Below are 17,549 nucleotides of genomic sequence, written 5' to 3'. Positions count from 1 at the left end.
GGTGCAACTCCAGTACGATGTCATTACCAAGAAAATGCTGGCTAATGCATTTACTTCTACCGTGTTACACCAACAAGGAAAAAGAAAAAAAAACCAAAAAAACATGCTCATCACAGCTCTGGGCTACACAATTAGCCACTTGGGAGTGAGGCTAAAGTCCCACTGTAGAGCGTAACGAAGCAAATAATATGTTAATGTTATTGGATCAGACCCCCTTGATGAAAAAGCAATAGGAGGAAGAAAAAAAAAAAAAAGCAAGCATAGATCTGTGGTAAGTTGTATGCATATAATCGTTAGCAAGCACTGGCAGCAGGAACAGTGTCTTCCTTGAGTACTTTAGTTTGGTTAAATGACAGGCTTAAAATATGCTCAGCCTGAGGAGAGTTTCAGCTTTCTGATTTACTGGTTTATTTGCCAGAGTGGGAAGCTTTATCTTCTCTTCATTAGTATTTTCAGTTCATTATTGCTTCATCTACAGGACAGGGTCTCAGTCGAGCTCAGCTAGTACCCTCCGGTCTTAATTGGACACGTCGCACATGGTTTCGTCAGCCATTCTTATTACCACTTCTTATTAACTTTTCTCACTTGTTCATTTGTTTGCTGAATCAGTGGGTTCTCCTTCCCAGTCATTAGAAGAACAAAGCATTAAGACATTATCTTACAGTGGCCTCCGAGTAAAGCTAAAAAGCACTCAGAACAAAAAAGTTGGCCAGAAATCTCTTTATCCTAGATGACTGCACTGCATATAACGTTCACTGACGACTTAAAGGACATGGAGACTGATACAGAGCCATGGGGCAGAGGGTGAAGATGGACTGGTTTAATTTGAGCTAAGAAACCCAGGTTTGCACTAATAACGCCACTGCACTCCCCCAGTGCCTCATGGGGAGTGTTTCTGCTATTGCTGACTTCATTGTGCAAAAAAAATCTGGGCTCGTCAAGGCACAAATAGGCCACACAGCTGTGTGAGAAGCTGACACTAATGGCTGAGAGATTGACACGTCTCGCCAATCTACCAGTCCTTCCTTATTTCCCCTGAGAGCATTCAGAGAGAGGCCCGGATCATCATGGAGCAATTTTTAGCCGCTTCTACCTCAAACAGTAGCTTTCCCTCTGAGTGAATCAAGAACAATATTAGTACCACAAAGAAAAGAAACAAAATCAATACAATGTTCAACAAAAAAAAAATTATGGCACAAAGGCATACTGGTCTAGAATGAGTAGAGACACCCTTGTGCTGTAGAAGAAACCTTGTCTTGCAGTGAGAAAGCAGAGATGAGTTTGCATTGTGGATGTGACTGCCTGCCTGAACCTGACCCAAATCCTTCCAGCCTTCTGCAATGGAAGACAGAACAATGATTCATCCATACCACATTCAGCAGTACGATCGGTAATTCACCTCTCACAGGGGACAAGAGAATGTAGGAAGACATGGAAAATGTCCATCCATGAGAGAATTTCAAGCTGCAGAATTACAAAAGTACCCATGGCTAAGGAAGCATAACACAAATTCAGCGACAGAAAACTGTACCGTCTAAAACTTTGTAGAAAGTTCAGCTGCCAGTGGAAAATGTCAAGAAACTTAAGAAACTCAGGATGGCGGTGATGGTGAATAGACCAATGGCAGTGGTGTGGGGCAACAAGTGGTGATGCCTCACAGCTCCAGGGTCCAGCTCTGGTCATGAGCTGCAACTACTGGTTGTGACTAATGGGCTATATTTCATTGTACACGTCAATCTCTGGGAACTTGGTTGGCCAGCTGACTGCCAGTATTGCACTCAGGAGTGGCAAAAGTGACTCAGGACAACCACACACTCTAGTGGTATACACCCCAAACTTGGATAAACTCGGAGAAGAAAAGTAGCAAAGCTGCTTTGGCTTAATAAACTGAACTACACACACTACGATGTCAGTGTCACTTGTCCACTACCAACATATTGGTCATCCTGTGGTGGTCCTTTTCTATTAACAGACTAGGTCAAGAGGCCAAAAAGTCATGCAAAGCAACTGAGGCTACATTAAGTATTTGTATATCTATACTTTTGCATTTTATTACAGTTTACTTACTACTGGTAATTAAATAAAAGATGCTATCAAATATCTAGGTCTTTGCACTTCTTCATAATCCACTCTCAGATTCAATTAAGACACTAAATGAGTGCTTTATTAAAGGCAAGAGCACTTATTTGGTGAAGCAGTTGCTGTATGAGAAAGTTACTGTAAGCCTAGTTTTGTCTTAAAGTTGATATTAGACAGTGTTAGTAGTTAGTGGATGGGCTACAACAGCAGAAGACCAGGAAATTGAGGCTACAGTGGGCAAAGGTTCAGCGAACCAGACAGCTGAAGATTTGAAAAACTTAGCCTGGACTGATGAATCTCAACTTCTGCTGCAACGTGCCGATGTGAGGGTCAGAATTTGGTGTCAACAGCATGAATCCCTGGACCCAACCTGCCTTGTGTCAACAGTTTAGGCTGGTGGTGGAGGTGCAATGGTGTGGGAATGTTTTCTTGGCACACATTAGACCCATTAATACCAGTTGAGCATTGTTTGAATACCACAGTCAATTTGAGTATTCCTGCTGACCACATGCATTGCTTTATGGCCACAACTTAACCGTTTAACTACCAGCCCAACTGGTTCCTTGAACATGACAATGAGCTCAGTGTACTTCAGAGGCCTCCCCAGTCACCAGATCTGAATCCAACACTGCACCTTTTGGGATGTGGTAGAACACAAGATTTGAAGGACCAGTGTGCAGCTAAAAAAAAAAAAAAAACTGCAACAATTAGGTGATTCAATCATGTCAACATGGATCAAAATCTTTGGGGGAAAAGGTCATGTGTTTAATTAGCTCAGTATAATATAAAAATAAAGAATAATCTAATAACTTAATGGTATATTTAGGGCTTTAAGCTGAACTATCTAATCCTAAGAACATACTTTTTCCATTTTTAAAGAAAGAGTCTTTTCACTCCAATTCTGCATGTCATCTGTGTCACTTAATAGCAGCACTTTATTTTGGACTTAATGCCTCACTAACTGCGAGACAAATCGCACCTACATCCTCGTAACAAGGATGGCATTGGAAATCAATAAGTGGCTTTCATGCTTGACTGCTCATCCTCTCCCCTCATCCGCACACACCCACTCTCAAACAACAAACTGAGACAACACTGACGCTATAGTCAGGAGACGTGGGTCAACTGCCCCTCCACTCACTGCCATAATAATCCATATCCCTTATAAGCCACACTTCACTGGCTCCAAAATATCATTTTCTCAAAACGGAGGTAGATAGATTGCATTATATGGCATTGTATATTAACAGCTGTATATGTTGTTGTAACATAAAAGCCTTTTGTTAAAAAATTTCAAAATACAGGTTAGAGCTATCAGAGATGACAGCAGTGTGTGACAATGATGCTAAGAGATTATGCAATAAGAAGTGTTTTAAGAGTGTGGCATTTGTGAAAAAATAACATGAATCTGTTCATAAGTCATGTTGGTGTTATTTTTACAAAATACTATACTTCCTTATAATTCCGCAAATAAGGCAATGAAATCAAGAGATTCAAAAGGCCAGCCAAGTGCACTCTTGAAAAAAAAAATTAAATTGGCCATCATTCATTTATTTTTAAAAATAATCTATCACCATTGCCGCTTATCTCATATGTAGGTTTTGGTTTTCGAGAAGAGAATACCTGACAAGCTCTAGGATACAATCAGAAACCTTACTGCTGGCTGACTTAGTACATATCGTGATTTATGCGTTAGGAGAATAATTTAGAAGAAGGACATTTCTATTTATCCATTTTTATCAACTTCTATATATTTCATTTAGTCTTCCATTTTATGCAGCCATGCTGCTGAATCTAATCAAGCTAATAATTATAACTGTGCATCATCAGCATATGTAATTTCTATGCATTACATGTTTAATATAAAGGCAGAACAACAATGGTCCTAACACAGAACCTTGTGGAATGCCATGTTACCCTTTTTTTAGGCTCTGAATCTCTGTTTAATGAAAAAAAAATTGTGATGCTCTGCCAAATAAAGTTAAACCAGACAAGAACTTGTTTTAAACAGAACATATTGCTTATACATAATACAACTCTTACAAAAACAGAACATGAGCAGAAGCCATCCCTGCAGAACCTAATTACCATTAAACTGTACAATCTGTACAAAAATGTGTTTTATTTTCTCCTCCTGGGCAAACTGGGTCGCCTTTTTAGAATGGACAAAAAGTGATATCAGAGACTGATATCAGGGTCTAAATCATAGACTGTTCTGCCTAGCCCTCATATGCATCATATTGATGCACACATGTGAAGTCATTTTTTATTATTTTTCTCTTGATCCAACTAAAACTAACATGACAGAATAACCATGTGTCAGGAAAAAAACAAACAAACTGTCTCCACCTGGCATTATCAATCATCATATATCAAGTGTGCTTTTTCCTCATCTCTGACATCTTAACTCGGGTCGTCATCTCTCCTGCTAATTGGGCCTCTAAATGAGCAATCAATTGGATCTATTGACCTCTTTCACAGCTCACTGCTCCGACCCACCGCTGCTCCTGACCTTTCCAGTCAAAGGCAGCACATCTGCAAACAGGACGCGTCTGTGACCTTTCTCCAGCTAGAGCCGAAGAGAATGCAGCCTTTAAATCTCTCCGCCTCCATCTCACTGAGCACATCTCATCACAATCATGTATCATGAACACGACATCGATCTCTGCAGGTCAAAGCACAATCCATTCATTGAGCAGCATTGGGAAAGAGACACATTGCTCACGGGACAGAGAAAAAAAAAGCAGGACTGTGTTTTTCATAAAGCTGATGGGGCTTGGCCTCATCTGGAAAAAGAGTGTAGTGGAAAAAAATGGAATGATTAAGAGAGAATTAGTGTGTATGCTAATTCTAAATTATTCTAAAATGGGCACGGGACATCCAGTGAGACATCCGGTGAAGCTAATAGGCATGTTTCAATATTAAACTTTCATATCTCAAGAGTCATCTAACCTTTTGTCATGGTTAACATTTTTTAACATTTGCTCATTTATGGACAATTGTAAGTCATTTCAAGTGACTTACAATTGGGACGGGATACAACTGAGCAGAGGGTTAAGGGTCTTGAACTCAGCATAAAATTGCTGAAACATAAAATTTCGTAATCAGTAGTCAACAGTATTAACCACTGAGCCACCACTTCTACAGTATTCTTGTACAAAATGACTACAATAGGGATGGCATGTGGGTAATATGGTTTCATCACAGCTCCAGGGTTGGCGATTCGATCCTGCTTATCCTGTGCCCATGTGTCTGTATGGGTTTCCACCAGGTTCTCCAGTTTCCTCCCACCTCCCAAAAATGCTGAACTGGCTACACTAAACTGCCCCTAGATGTGAATATGGAGTGTATTGTGGTCTATGATACACTAGTGTCCCATCCATTGTGCATTCCCATCTCACGCCAGTGTTCCCAGGATAGTTTCCAGATCCACCATGGCCCTGACCAGGATAAATAAAGAGGAATGAATGAATTAATTACTAAAATAACTACAAAAATGTTCTCCCCAGTCACACCAGTCTCAACAGGAGCTCTGTATGTTATGTTCTTCAAGCTTTCATGAAACACTTGTTGGTGACTTGAATTGAGGGACAGCTTTGTACATGTGATGCCGACTTCAAGTTTGACTAAAGTCCTTATATAATATAGCTGTCATTAATCTGCCTTCTGGGTGGAAGACTGAGCTAGTAAACAAAAGGAAAAAGGGTTTTAAAAAAAACCTTAAAATAAAACATATGCCTCATTGGGAAGAGGTAGGCATTAGTAATGTCACTTCCTGCACACATTAACTGTCCATATTCCGCTTATTGACTTGAACTGATATTTGAAGGTCGCACGAGATTTTCTGGAGAAAAATACTGGTTAGTTGTGCAATGATGTGTCAAAATAGACAACAAGGCTAACAGACAGGTTAAAAACTCTCCAAACATGTGTATTTTTAATTTATGAGGTACTTTACGTGGGGGTTAAGGCAAAGGTTTGATAGCTTGCTAACCTCAATGTTAATGAGGCAAAATCTGTGAAGATTTTCACAGAGTTTCCCATGAAGCCAAATCTGTGTAAAACAGTGTTGTTTCATTGAAATTCGAAATAAAATCCTTCAAAACAAACAAGGCATTTCATTATACTAGTTTGTATAGTTGCATGGAGTTAATTTCATGCTAGCTAACATGTGAGAGATTAGGATTTAGCCATTGTTTTAGCCTTAGCTACTGTTTTCCAATGTTTCTCATGAGGTAAATTCTGTGTAAAACAGTGTTGTTTCATATAAATTAAAAATAAAATCATTCAAAACAACGAGGCACTTCATTAAACTAGTTTGTATAGTTGCATGGAGCTATTTTCATGCTAGCTAACATGTGAGAGATTAGGATTTAAGCTGCTGTTTTAGCCTTAGCTACTGTTTTCCCATGTTCCTTGGTTTCTTCGTGAAAGAGGCAATAATTTATCATCAGTAACTAAAATTAGTGTGTGATTGCAGGCAGACTTTGTGTACTTTTACATTTATACTTCAAGTAAAAAGAAAAAGAGATTTTACACTCAAGAATTTTATAAACAACAATGTGGTGCTAACTTCAAATTTTACCAGCGCATTTGTTTAGATGTCTAATTGCACATTCAATCGAGTTAAGAATTCGTCCCATGTTTTCCCACCATATCAATCAGAACAAGTACAACAGACTACAATCACAAAAATACTTACACCACTATTCTCTTTTAAAAGGTTTGCATTAAAAATAATGACAAGTGTGCTGGTTTCACAGTAACTATATATGAAAGTATATAAATAGAGGAAAACAGTAAAAGTTGGCAGTAAGAAGACAGAGTTTTAAAACCTCAGCACCACTGCTGTGCCTGATCCACTCATACCAGACTTATTAATTTTACCAAACTTAATGGTGTAAAATGGCCACTGAGTGTGAATATGTTGCCACAACAACTTCATTAACTGAAAGTTGCTGAGTAATACTTAAATGGATCTGCACTCTATATATAAGTTCACTACATAGGGTGTCTAATGCCAGGTGTGTAGTGCACTAATATCTCTAAGCATGGTAGTAATCAATGGAGGTAAATAGCAAAAGAGCATGTAGGAAACACACACGCTTTTGCCCAACAATAAAGCAAACAGTAATGCATTGGATCACCACAGCACTACTGATACCATCTTTTGTTAATGTAAGTTTTATAAAATACTTTAAACTCCATCTTCAAGCTCTGGTTACGAATCTTAGGCACTCACCTCTTGCAGGGTCGAGCGGTATGTTTTTGAGAGATCCAGTCATTCGCCTGAACTATATTATGAACGTTTTCTTGGTTAAGATTTTGTTAATCTAAGTATGCATTTAAATTTTAAACTATGATTATAAATATCACATTTTAAAAAGGTATTACCTTTTATAGTAAACTCATGTAATAAACTTAGATAAAGCCTGAAACATTTAGCTCAGGCACTCCGTTAGAAGGCTCTCCGGGGTCCTGATTTGACAGTGAGAGAAGATGGCGGCGCCCAGCAGAACGCAGGTGTTAGCGCTGTATCGGATGCTTTTGAGGGAAAGCAAAAAATTTCCTGCGTACAACTACAGGTAATGGTACAAACTGCACAACAGTATTTCTGCTGTAGTAACAGGTAATTAAATAAATGTCGTTCTGTGCACAAACACATAGCACGCGATCACTTGGTAAACGAAATGGATAAGAGTATGAAGCTCTTAGCGAAATAAAGTAGTTAGTAGTCAAGGCAACGGGGTGATTAGGAGAGATTTCATCATTTATCCGAGGGATTTCATCTGTGTTACTGAAAACAGTGAAATTCCCTGACATTTTGAATCCCGTTGTTTGTAATGCACGCTCATGTTGTGATGTAACCGGTATGCTGTAAGGTCACGTGACAGTGACTGGTAGTCTGCAGGTTAGAAAAGCTGAACATTGTAAATCTGTAATCAGTTTTGTTTTAGATGTTTCATGAGCTGAACTGGTGTACGTACAAGCCATCATACAACTGTACAAACAGCATGGGGTTGTTTGCTGTGAAATCCATGCCATATTTGTCAAAACCTCTGGAGTTTTGAGCTTGTGGATCAAATATGCTAATACACTAATACACAAGAGCTGTATCTATTACTTCTTTTCTCATTTTAACAAATGCAGTGGTCTGTTTATCACCCATCCTGTATGTTAATCATATTTGCATAGATATTCATGGTGTTTTCTTAATAAGGATGCACCAATCTAATGCCTGCTTCCAAATTAAAACACTGGCTCAGTATCACCTTGGATTTAGTTCATTTCCAATGTTAGTCCCTGACTTTGTTTGTGGCATTTGTTTGTGGCATTTTATATATTGTTTGTATAGTGCTTTTAACAATACACATTTTCACAGAGCAGCTTTACGGAAATCCAACTGTAGATTTAGATCCCTAAACCCTGAGCAAGTCCGTAAACCCTGATCTTCTTCTGAGTGATAACGGATAGTGGGATTAGAAATCATTACGGAATGCAGGAATAGAAGAGTAAAGACAAACAGTACTAAGTGTGTTAAACGGATGTTCTGCGTGAGTCTTTATCATTTTAGCAGCAGTTCTACAGTATCCAGGTGAGATTATCCACTGAAGCATGGATTAGATTTGAGTATAAACTTTTTAGGAAATGCAATTCTTTAGGGTGTCCATGTGGGACCTTCCACAACAGCAGAAAGAGAGTCACAAGTGCAGATGTTTCACTCATCTTTGCAAACAAAAGCTTGCAGAGAATCAGCTTAGGTAATAAGAGGATGTCAGAAACGAAACCAATAGACCTCTAATAAGAGTACTGTATCAATAATTGAGAAAAGGTGTAATTGATATGGACTCTATTTCTAAGTAGTCTTCTTTTTGGAGACTGATGGTGGCTGGTAATTGAAAATTTGAACGGATGACTTTCAGTAGAGCTGAACTTAAAAGCTAGCCTCAGATCTGTATTTGGCATAAATGAGAGTTGATCTGTTCATGTTACAGCATGTTGGTTGTAGATAGATATTTTTTGAAAAACAACCAGATAGGATTTAAATTAACATCAAGTGCCCTGCAAGCAAAGTCATGCAGAATCTCGAATGTTGAATTAGTTCTTGAATTCATTGTCTTGCTGGTGAGTGCTGTTTCATTTTTATCTCGAGTGTTTAAAAACCCATTCTCATGTTTTCCACTAAGTTGACACTCAGACGGTCTCTGGAACACAAAACCGTCCAAATTGAGGGAACCAGCAATTAACTACTCCACACACACAGCATGAGCATGGTGAGAATTCAAACTAGCTGCTGTTTGTAGAGATTCTCATGGAGAAGACGATTAATCAGAGCTGTAGAGGGACGAGAGATGAACATGCTGAGGCAGAGATGGCTCTGTATAACCTGTGGCTTATGAAATAGTCTGTCGCGGCAGGTGATTGGGTTTTTATTACTGTGTGCAGTGCTGCTCTGTGTGCATAAAACTGAGTCTCCATCCAATGTGTGTTCCTGCAGATGATAACTGCTGAAGCAGCATGTTGTGGTTGGCAAATAGCCCGTATCGATGTTCAGCAGCAGGAACGTGGGAAGTGTTGGTCATATTTCGACCTGTGGGAATGGGATTTTTATGTGTGGAGCAAAGCAAACATAGCGAGCTGTGAGTAAAACAAAGGTATCTTGTACAGTAATGTGAGCCTAATCTGAAATAATATTGACATGTTTTAATCCAGTTTACACTGCTTAGTCCGGTTCGGAAATGCTCATTGATCTGATCGAGAAAAGGGCAAATTTGGTTTAAAAAAATGGGGATATTTTTCTGAGTTCTAGAATAGTATATTTTATTGGATTATAGATTATTTGATTATTACAGTACATTGACGTGACAACAACTTCAGCAACTAAATATACTGAAGTAAGCATGACTGAAATTAAAATAAGACATGAAGAGTGTCGAGGAGTTTCTCAAATTATTTTTGATAGGAATGCATCAATACCAAATCTGATCTCAGGTAATTTACTAGCTAATACTAGTGTTTTGATACCAACCTCCAATACCACATGATACTATGTGATAGGCTTGTGTGATATGAGTTTATCATCCCTGCATGATCTTACACTGCCACAATGTCCTCCATGCCTAGGAGCACCACAGTTTAACATTTGAGTGCGCTGGTAGGGCAATAGGTAGCTCAGAGGTTAAGGCATTGGACTACCGATGGGAATGTCATGAGTTCAAATCCTGGCCCTGCCAAGCTGTCCCTGGTGGAACCTTGAGCAAGGCCCTTAACCCTCAACTGCTCAGTGGTATAAAAGATAATAAAAGGGTAAAAATGTAATGCCCTTGCACTTCTGTAAGTCTCTCTGGGTAAGTGCTTGAGTGAATGTACTATGAGATTTCACTCAAAAATACCTCAAATTTTTCTCTTCAGTTAAAAAAAAAGGCAGACGACCAAATTGCCGTGTTTTGCGCAGGTGTTTTGTACTCTTCAATATCAACTGACCCCTCCTAGAACCCCACCCCCTTCCCCACATTTCACATCCTCTCTACTAGACTGTAAATGGAGAATGAGTTCAATATGCAGCTAACATTACTCAAGTATATATTTAGCCTCAGTTTTCTGTAATTATTAGAGATGGTACCGTAAATGGTGGGCTGAAAATGGTCAGCAGTGGTACTTTTGGTTTTCAGCTGAAAGAGGAGAAAAAAGGGAAGAACATTTCAACCTAAAAACTAAATCGGACTAAAACAAAGCGTAAAATCAAACACTTTACAAATAATATTAAACAACCAATGTGTAAAAGGATTATATAGAAAAGGTGCTGTTTCTTTTATTGACTTAAAAATCCACCATCAAAACTTAATTTTTCTACTGAAAACAGCGCCTGAAAATGCTGAGAGCCAGTCAGTTTGCAACCTTGAAGATTCTGAACCTTGTGGCCAGAAAAGTGTACAAAATATTTCAGGCTCTCTGTAACTTAAAACTAATTGTGATCTCTGTGTGCTGTGTATAGAGACTGAAGGATTTGACATTGGATGATAAAATATTCTCAAAGCCAGTGGTAAAACTCATAAAGTCCTCCGTGGTTGTTATTATTTCTATGCCATGCATTATGGATCACCCCATCTGATTATGTAACGGTTCTTAAAGTTTATTTTAAAAAAGGCACTTTTTTCCTTCACCTTTTCAGTGGGGGGAAAAAGGAGGGTATCAACAGGATTTTATAAAACTGAACTTTTCCTCATGAATCTTCAGATCTGTTTATTTGAAGTGTATTTTCATTTTGCTGAAGTGTCTGTATGCACATTGGGCTTTTACTGTACTCCAGGAGATGAAACCCGCTGTGGGCTCGCTCTGCTCTCAATGCCGGCGCATTGTGTAGTAAAATCTGCTAAATTATTCAGAGCCATTATTCACTGGGTGGAAATAACAGGTTTCGAGGAGCCATTGGAGAGCGTGATATACCTTCAGATGATGGGCTGTTTACCTTCATGCTTAGAGCCTCAAGCATCAGCCGGCAGAGGACGTGAACAGAATATCTTAGATTTCTAAGGAGAGATAGATGCTGTGTGTGTGAGAGAGAGAGTTATGATGCAGTGGTAGCGTAAAAAGGAGAGACGGTGTGAATGGGAGACAGAAGGAGATACGTAACAGATGGAAAGCGAGAGAGAGAGGTTTTTGAATTCTGTTTCAGGTTAAGAAGACGACTGATCTTCAGAGACGCGACTGAGACGTAAACAGAGATGGAGAGACTCTGGGGAGAAGGATGGGCTTCACTGATGTTACATATAGTGCTGAATCATGGAAGTAGGGCAGCTCTTACGTAAAACCCTCCTCTCTCTTTTAAATCTAACTGAGCCGTGTGGCTCTGTACTCGGGTTGCCTGAGCTGCCTAAATAAGTGATCAGGATGGAAATTCTCCCTACAGAACACACCTACACGGTTTTATACTTTGGAAATCGGCAATAAAGAGGCAGGTTTTGTTTGAACATTACACCAAGGGTGTGTGTAACAATTTTGTTTTAAAGGTGCATTAGGTAAGATTTGGGAAAAATAGGTCGGTTAAACGGGTGGAGTTTTTAAAAATAAGATTTGAATGAATTTTTACACACGGAGCCCCCCCCATTTTCACCCATGTACACAAAGCTCCGCCCCCAAATCATGCAAAATACTCCTCTTAATTATTTACAGTATGAGGATGTGAAGGGGTGTTGGGGCATCTGTAAAATGACTGACAAGAGGCCAATCCGAATATAAACGTGTTGTAAGTATTGATAGAGAACGAGTGTGTATTAATCCCACATTAGGTGATTGAGAGTGCAGCTTGGGGGAAAGGAACATCAGGCAGCCATATTGCACTGCACTGTGATAAAGGCTGCATATGGCATGGGACAGAAGATGGAGAAGGACATTAGGACCTGGAGTCCTCTGCTGTCCCCTCTGGGAGCTGAAACAGCAGTATGGTGATTCTCATTGCCCTTCTCCATTTGTCCCCTTCATTTAGTCAGTCAGCCTTTTCCATTTATCTGTCATATGAGGCCTTAATGAGTTCAGTGATCTTAATTGAGTTTAAACTTCTATTTGTTCCCTGCTGTTTTTCTCCATGATCCCTCTGTGTAGTCATGTTGAAGTCTGAAGGTATTTGTGCCAAGTTGCAGTCTGGGAATGTGACCTCCTATGTATTAGAGAACACATCTCTCCTCTCTTCTCTGCTCTCATCTCCTTTCCTCTCTTCTCTCATCTCGTCTCATCTCGTCTCATCTCGTCTCATCTCATCTCATCTCCTATCCTATCCTATCCTATCCTATCCTATGTTCATCTCTTGTCTTTTCCCCTCTCTTCTCTTCTTCTATCTTCCCATCTCTCCTCACTTCTCTTATTCTATAGTCTTCTCTCTTCTCTCCTCTCCTCACTTCTTCTACTCTATTCTCTCCTTTCTTCTCTTCTCTACCCCTCTCCTCTCTTCTCTTCTTCTACCCTCTCCTCTCTTATCTTCTTCTGCCCTCTCTCTTCTCCATTCCTCTCCTCTCCTCTCCTCTCCTTCTTCATTCTTATTACTTCTCCTTCTTCTTCTCTCCTCTCTTCTTTTTTTCTCCTCTTGTTTCCTCATCTTCTTTCTCCTCTCTTTTCTACACTCTTCTCCCATCTTCTTTCTTTTCTTCACCTCTCCTCTTCTCATGTTATAATTACACACAGTTATGTCAATCCTGGTCATAGACATATATCACTATAATCTCATCAATCAATCAGTCATTAAGTAAACAAACAAACAAACAAATTGGCAAAAGCATGGCTCAAATAAGTATGGCTGGTTGTATTTAATTTCTTTTTGTACAAGGGGAAACATCTTGGAAGTCTCCCCTTCGCTCTTTTCTCACCTCCTCGTCTCCCTCATGTCAGTTCTCCTCTCCAACTCCTCTATTTCTTCTTTAATGACATTGGCACCTACTACAGTCCTTTTGACCCGACTCAGCTTATTTAGCCTTTGAAATCTGTCAATGGCTAGAATCTGTCTCATTAATAATACATGCCTCATGTGTTTCCTACTGAAGTTCTCATTAAATATTAAGGAGCTTTAATTGGTATCACTTTACACACTGATGAACCTCGTGTCCTGTTCGTCAGGCCACTGCCCTGCACGTGTAGGGAATTAATTGTGTGTGTGTGTCTGTGTGTATGTGTGTAACTGTTCATGGGTTACGCCGTTGTACATGTTAGAGGTAAACAGATAAGCAGTGTGATAGCAGCTTTTTCTATTTATTCCATGTATGTGATTCACTTCATGTTCATCATCACCCCTCAGCTGTTCAGTGTGTGTAGAAAATGTCAAATCTGTTTGTTAGAGAGCTGAACATACTTCCTGTAATTTGGTTTGGTGACTAATAAGTCTGTAGGTCAGTTTTCAAAGAGCACACGATGCTGTTTATGTGTCAGTCACATGTTGCTGGTCCTGAAGCCAGGCTCTTTGGAAGACTGATTATCTCATTGTTTGAGGAAGGAGTTACTCGTCACTGCAGGCGATGAATCAGGATGAATTCCTACGCTGATGATGAACGACTGTGGCATGGACTAAGAAGACACATGGCATGAAATGCTAGTCAGGGTCGTACCGGATTAGATTTTAAAAAAGACCCAAAATTTGTCTGTTGAGTAATAAAATGCTCTGACAGTCCTATATTTGGCGAGAGAAAGATGCACAGAAATACACCTCCACTTTTACTGTAAAAAATTCTGACACAGCAGGTAGGTGTGGATCCATGTACAGAGGTGCTTATTAAATCAAAACAAGAACCAAAGCTCAAAATTAGGCTAGACTTGTAAACCAAGTCGAGTCAATAGAACAACAGGCGAGATGAAAACTTGGGTGTGAGTCAGGTTTACAGACCCACAAGGGTATGCAACAACAAATCAGTAAAGAATGAAACACCTGAATGTGATTAGAGACGCAATAGAGAAATAAACCAATGACAAAACTGTGGGCGGAGACAAGACTAAATATAGTCAGTAGTATAGAGGGAGAATAAAACAAAATAGGAGCTCAGCGAGCATCACGCCAGAACAAGCACTGCACACTGAGAGGGAGGAATTCCTTATGTTAAAGTTCATCAAGAAATTCCCAACACAATATAGCCCCCTCCACACACACCTGTATTTGCGTATTTGCATATTTTATGATGTAATAACCCTTGCCTGTCACATGTTAAATATTAACCCAGATTTTTCAGGTTTCCTAAAAGAATGTGGCAAAACGTGTGCAATGACTGTTTGACCTCTCTGCTCAGTCAGATAAATTCACCCTTAAACACTGATTCACTGAATCACTTAGTTAAAAAAAGTTTACATTTAACCTTTAAATGTTAAATTTAATGTGTTGAATTTTGTGAAACGACTGTAAATGATTTTAGTTTTATGAACTAGCAAAAGTGGCTTCATAACTCATTTGGGTCTGTACTATTTTAATAATATATATTTTTCTAAATTTCTAAATAAATATTTGAAAGCTTATGAGAATTATTGCACTTAGTAATTGAGTTTCGCTGATTATTTGGGTGGCACGGTGGGTAGCGTTGCTGACTCACAGCTCCAGGTTGGATCCTGAGCTCAGGCTACTCTCTGCACGGAGTTACACACGTTCTACCTGTTTCCTCCAGGTTCCCCAGCTTCCTCCCACCTCCCAGAAATGTGTCAGTAGGTGGACTGACTGCTTTAATGCTCCTAGGTGTGTGCATGGGTGTGATGGCCTTGGATGGAATAGAATAGAATAGAACGAATCGACCACAACCTGGACAAGGATAAATCATTTAATAAATTTTATTTACTGATTGAGCAAATTAGACATGCTTCAGATATGTTGACAGAGAATTAGGTCAACATTTAGTGTTGTGGACTGTGACACAGATCTGTTTTGCATTAGAGCTGGCACTGGGTGAACTTCAGACCTTACAAATGCACATGATGACTGCTTCAAAGCCCTTGGCTTATTTTCATTTAGCTTTGAACTGCCTGTCAGACAGGCCATGAGCGAGTTCAGGATGACTCGCTTTTTATCCGGCAAACTGCTGCGTTTTTTTTTTTTTCTTCTTCTTCTTCTCAAATCCCAGTTTTGCATCTGTCATCTGTAGAGTTTTTTCTTTTCTCGGCAGATGAGATTTGCAATCTGTGTGTGTGTTTGGACATGTGCACTCTTGCTTTCTTTCCTGTTAACCTATTAAGCCTACCATCTGTCTCTCGTCTCTCTCTCTTTCACTCTGTCACTCTCTCTTGCCCCTACCCCTCCTTATTTTTTCCCTCCTTTATTTCTCTTTCTCCTCATTCACGATGTGAGGAGGCTGTCGCTCTTGCTGCTGAATGTCGCTTTCTTCGTCATGGCTGGAAATGAGGCACTCCAGCTTTGATTGTGGCATTCGAGGCTTCTGTTTAATGCAAAATTATGTGCAATAACTTGAAAATGCTGGAGACAGGAATACATTTTCTAAAGGCCACTACATACACTATCTAAAGGCCAGCGGTGTCTCAGTGGTTAAAGCTTTGGGCTACTGCTCAGACATGTGAGAGTTCAGATCCTGGCTGACCCTGTGCTCTAACTGCATCTTTTACATCAGGATCTGGAAAGAAAATTCTGTACTGCTCATGTGTATAAGTATAACGGCAGTAAAGATTGTATTTGTTGTGTCTTGCCTACTCCGTGCTCACCATACACAGCTCTGTCTCTAATGACCAGTGGTATGCGACAGGAAAGCAGGTCTGAACTAATTTCCCACAATCCTCTTGCACATTTTTGTCTCATCTCATCTGGAAGCCCTTGAAGTCAATGTAGTGACTTGTGTTATAGTAACAGCCTCTGAAAAGACGCTACATTCCTCTCAAGCTAGCTGACTGGAGCAAAGTGTAATGTCCACGCAGGAATACCACACGCTAAGAAGAAAGAGTCTGCGTTCCAGCCACACTATCAGGACTGAGAAATGAGATTTTCGACTTCTTGCTTACAGCTGTGTGAACACTTGGTTTTGTTTTAACTGAATTTGCACATTACGAATACAAGCTAGTAGAGACAGCATTATGCTAATGTGTTCATGCTAATTGGTCCCCGCCAGATTTCCTTCACTGTTAGTTACGTTAGTGTTTTTGGCTGAAACTGTCGCTCCCATGGGCCTGTGCTGAGTGCTGATTTGCAGCTTGTGTGTCTCGTCTCTTTTTCAGGACATACGCCCTGCGAAAGGTACGTGATGCGTTCAGAGAGAACCGGAATGTGGAGGACCCAAAAGTTCTGGAGCAGCTGTTGAGCAAAGCATGTGACAATCTGGCCATCATCCAGAGACAGGTACCACCTCCCTATTTAAAAAAAAAAAAAAAAAAAAAAAAAAAAGATGAATAAAAACACACACACAAGCAACACAGTACAGGCTGTCAAAAAGCTCTGTTGCTCTCTCTCGCTCTCTCTCTTGCTCTCTCTCGCTCTCTAAATCCTTCTAAATCCCTCTATCCTCTGAAGAGATATAACAGCAGCTAGCACGGCTGCTGCTGTTGTTTCAGAAACATATTGATGAGAAACTGCTGGGTCCCACCTGTCCCCCTGGCAGGCTTCCATTCAGAATAGGGGCTGTGTGCTCAGGGAGGGGGATTGCTGTCAGCCTTTTTGTCCTTTTTAACCAGCCCAATCAGGTCTAAGGCTTATACTTTTTACACCACGTTCGTGTCTTTCTCATCTCTCATCTCTATGTCCTCAGTGAAGCTGTTGTGAAAGTTTGGTCTGCTGTATTACCGAAGCTTCAGTTTTATAGGCGGGTTCCCCACAGGCTCTGAATATTTTTGGAAGTGCTTAATTTGCCAAAAAAAATTTTCCTCTCGAAAGGTCATGAAATTAGCCTCCGGGAAAAAGTTCTTGCTTTGTAGATTGACAATTTGGGATAATAAAGTTCTGTCTGACCTTTCTGTCAAAAACGAGTTATAAATAAGTTATTTACATTCCAATTAATATGTGAGTAGTT

General features: G+C 39.8%; 2 protein-coding genes across 4 annotated transcripts in view; one reads left to right on the top strand and one right to left on the bottom strand.

The window, feature by feature from the left end:
- The window catches only part of fars2 (phenylalanyl-tRNA synthetase 2, mitochondrial), a 133,600-nt gene extending 126,172 nt beyond the window's left edge, over nt 1-7,428 (bottom strand). Inside the window, exon 1 of one of the 3 annotated variants that reach the window (XM_053233991.1) lies at nt 7,322-7,428. The gene's annotated coding sequence lies outside the window, so the exon portion shown is untranslated. The remainder of the gene's footprint in view (nt 1-7,321) is intronic. The other 2 variants (XM_053233985.1, XM_034304280.2) reach the window with 2 other exon arrangements.
- Nucleotides 7,429-7,520: 92 nt separating this feature from the next.
- Nucleotides 7,521-17,549, top strand: part of LOC113545413 (LYR motif-containing protein 4A) — a 46,042-nt gene continuing 36,013 nt past the window's right edge. Inside the window, exons 1-2 of the mRNA XM_034304296.2 lie at nt 7,521-7,664; nt 16,762-16,882. Coding sequence (XP_034160187.1) covers nt 7,579-7,664; nt 16,762-16,882 — 207 coding nt within the window. The 5' untranslated portion in view covers nt 7,521-7,578. The remainder of the gene's footprint in view (nt 7,665-16,761; nt 16,883-17,549) is intronic.

The sequence above is a fragment of the Pangasianodon hypophthalmus genome, chromosome 1 (genome assembly GCF_027358585.1).
Source record: "Pangasianodon hypophthalmus isolate fPanHyp1 chromosome 1, fPanHyp1.pri, whole genome shotgun sequence".
In the NCBI taxonomy this organism is placed as follows: domain Eukaryota; kingdom Metazoa; phylum Chordata; class Actinopteri; order Siluriformes; family Pangasiidae; genus Pangasianodon; species Pangasianodon hypophthalmus.
This window is presented reverse-complemented; position numbering and strand designations above follow the sequence as displayed.